The 2,465-nt window shown below is 50.8% G+C and overlaps 1 protein-coding gene across 1 annotated transcript in view; it reads left to right on the forward strand.

The window, feature by feature from the left end:
- The first annotated feature begins 421 nt into the window (after positions 1-421).
- The window catches only part of LOC311235018 (glucose-induced degradation protein 4 homolog), a 2,854-nt gene continuing 810 nt past the window's right edge, over positions 422-2,465 (forward strand). The window contains exons 1-4 of the mRNA XM_084322330.1: positions 422-809; positions 1,252-1,311; positions 1,990-2,097; positions 2,230-2,330. Coding sequence (XP_084178456.1) covers positions 606-809; positions 1,252-1,311; positions 1,990-2,097; positions 2,230-2,330 — 473 coding nt within the window. The 5' untranslated portion in view covers positions 422-605. The remainder of the gene's footprint in view (positions 810-1,251; positions 1,312-1,989; positions 2,098-2,229; positions 2,331-2,465) is intronic.

The raw sequence follows: 2,465 nt of genomic DNA on the forward strand, positions 1-2,465 counted from the left end.
CCCATTCTGCAATCTGTTAATAAAGTTTTCAATCAATCAATCAATCAATCATGTGTGGTCCCCAAAAAAAATCCTACTGTAAATAAAATGGGGTCACGGACGGTATGAAAAAGTTTGAGAACCCTGTCTAATCAACATTAATTCATGTTATCCTTCTGCGCTCCCTCCCCTCCCCCCTCCCTCCTCCCCCTCCCTCCCCTCCCCCTCCCCCTCCACCTCACGAGCTCCGTGTAACGCGGAAGTGCAGCCAGTGGTCAACAAGAAGACTGTGTGTGTCACAACAACACAGAAGAAAAAAAACTACACCGACCAAGATCCCACGCGGCCTTTCGCGAAACAAGCCAATGAGCGTTGAGTTCTTAGGCAGTGTGAAACCTCTCGGCCAATGAGAGGGGCGGATGCTGCTGCTGCCCATGATGGCGCCGCGTCGAAGTCCACATAGTTTTCTCTCTGGGAGCTGGTGCCTCCTCCTAGCTAACTCAACTATTTAGATTAGAGATTAGGGGGGATTTGAATGTTGGGTGGGCCACATCAGTCGTGCTCTCCGGTAGTAGACCCCTCCTTCTTCTACCGGCCGGACGGCCACTGACTACCCGGGCAGCAGCATGCCTGTCCCCGCCAGATACCTCAGCAGCGACTCCCCCGCCACCATGGCCTTCTTCTCATCCCCGGCCTCGCTTATGATCCCACCGCCGCCGATCAACACCCGCCAGCCCGGCGTCGTCACGTCGCTCCTGTACAGCGGGTCCCGGTTCCGAGGCCACCAGAAGAGCAAAGGCAACTCGTATGACGTGGAGGTTGTTCTGCAGGTGAGATGATCGATATATCAGGACTATATCAGACGGGCTGCTGTCAGTGTCATCTCATCAGCTGATCGATGGGTAGCTTTTCAGCTGATCTGTCATCAGACGCAGATTGACAGCTGAGCGTTGGCCTGTTGTTGTTGACCCATGACTTCTTCGACATTAGGGAGAAAAAAACGTCCTCTCAATATTGAACTGATGTGATAACGATAACGTCTAAATATTGGTGGCTCATCATATCACATTTCCCCCTAGCTATACAGCCTGTCACTCACGGGGGAGCTGGCTCCATAAGCTGCTCTATTAAATTGCTTAGATGTCGGTGGGGGTGGGTGGGTGTGTGTTTGCAATCGTATTAATTAATGCCATCTAGTTATTCCTTGACAGCCACGGCTCCATCAGTAAACCGGTGACCATCATCAACATATAAATGCATTTCTCTCCTCAGCATGTCACCATGGAAGATTCATACTTGTGTGGTTACCTGAAGATAAAAGGGTTGACAGAGGTAAGAAGACCTATCATCCCCATCATTCCCCAAAACACATCATACATAATTTCCCTTCTGCATCTCATTACAGCCTAATACACATCACTGCTTCACCTCACCTGGTCCTCTCAAACTAGTATCACCGCGGTCGGATGGCGTAGCGGAGATTGCGCTCGTCACCAATGCAAGAGGCTGCGGTCTCGACTCCCGGAGTCAGCATTGCCCTGCGGCTTGGGCCGATCGTCATACTAACTCGTTTGGCTGAGTTAGCGGGAGGGAAGTCGAGGGTGGTAATCTGGCGTTGTGGACAGGTCAGGTCTGGGCGCCTGCTCAGCGAAAGGCAGGAAGTGGTGAAGGCAGCGTGACCTCCCACCCACGCGTTACGCTTCACCGATGAGAGTCCTCGCTGCCAGGTGAGAAGAGAGCCGCTGGCTGTCTCCACATGTGTCGGAGGAAGCATGTGGTGGACTTCAGGGTTCCCTTGTACCGACCAGTAGGAGGAACATGCGCACAACAACCAGGTAGGGGAGGGGGGGGGGATTGGCATAACGACTAAATTGGGATGGGGAGAAAAATTGAAAATCAGCCGGAGAAAAAGAGAAAAAAAAAACTAGTATGACCTGGTTGAGCTTCCATAACAGAAACACCAATGGCTGACGTGTGTGTCGTCGTCTCCCCCCCCCCCCCCTGTCACAGGAATACCCAACTCTGACCACGTTCTTTGCCGGAGAGATCATTAGTCGCAAGCGGCCATTCCTGACCAGGAAATGGGATGCGGATGAAGATGTGGATCGTAAACACTGGGTAAAATATTGTTATTCAAAGCCTAATGTTGTTAAATACCCCACCCTATGCCACACCCCCCCCCCCCCCCCCCACACACACACTCGCACACACACATCTGAATGTCTTGTTGTTTTGTGTATTGACTACCAGGGTAAGTTCCAGGCCTTCTACCAGTATGCAAAAACGTTCAATTCGGATGACTTTGACTATGAAGAGTTGAAGAACTCTGACTACATCTTCATGAGGGGAAGGTAAGTGTCCATCTCGACGATTGGCGGAGTGTTTGGTTGGTTGTTGTTTTTTGTTGTTTTGCCACCTTTATCACTACATTGTAAAAGAGGATGTTAAAGGAACAAGAACATAGATACCCATTTCCTCTCTTTTGG

This window comes from Notolepis coatsorum (genome assembly GCF_963971535.1).
Source record: "Notolepis coatsorum genome assembly, chromosome: 10".
NCBI lineage: Eukaryota > Metazoa > Chordata > Actinopteri > Aulopiformes > Paralepididae > Notolepis > Notolepis coatsorum.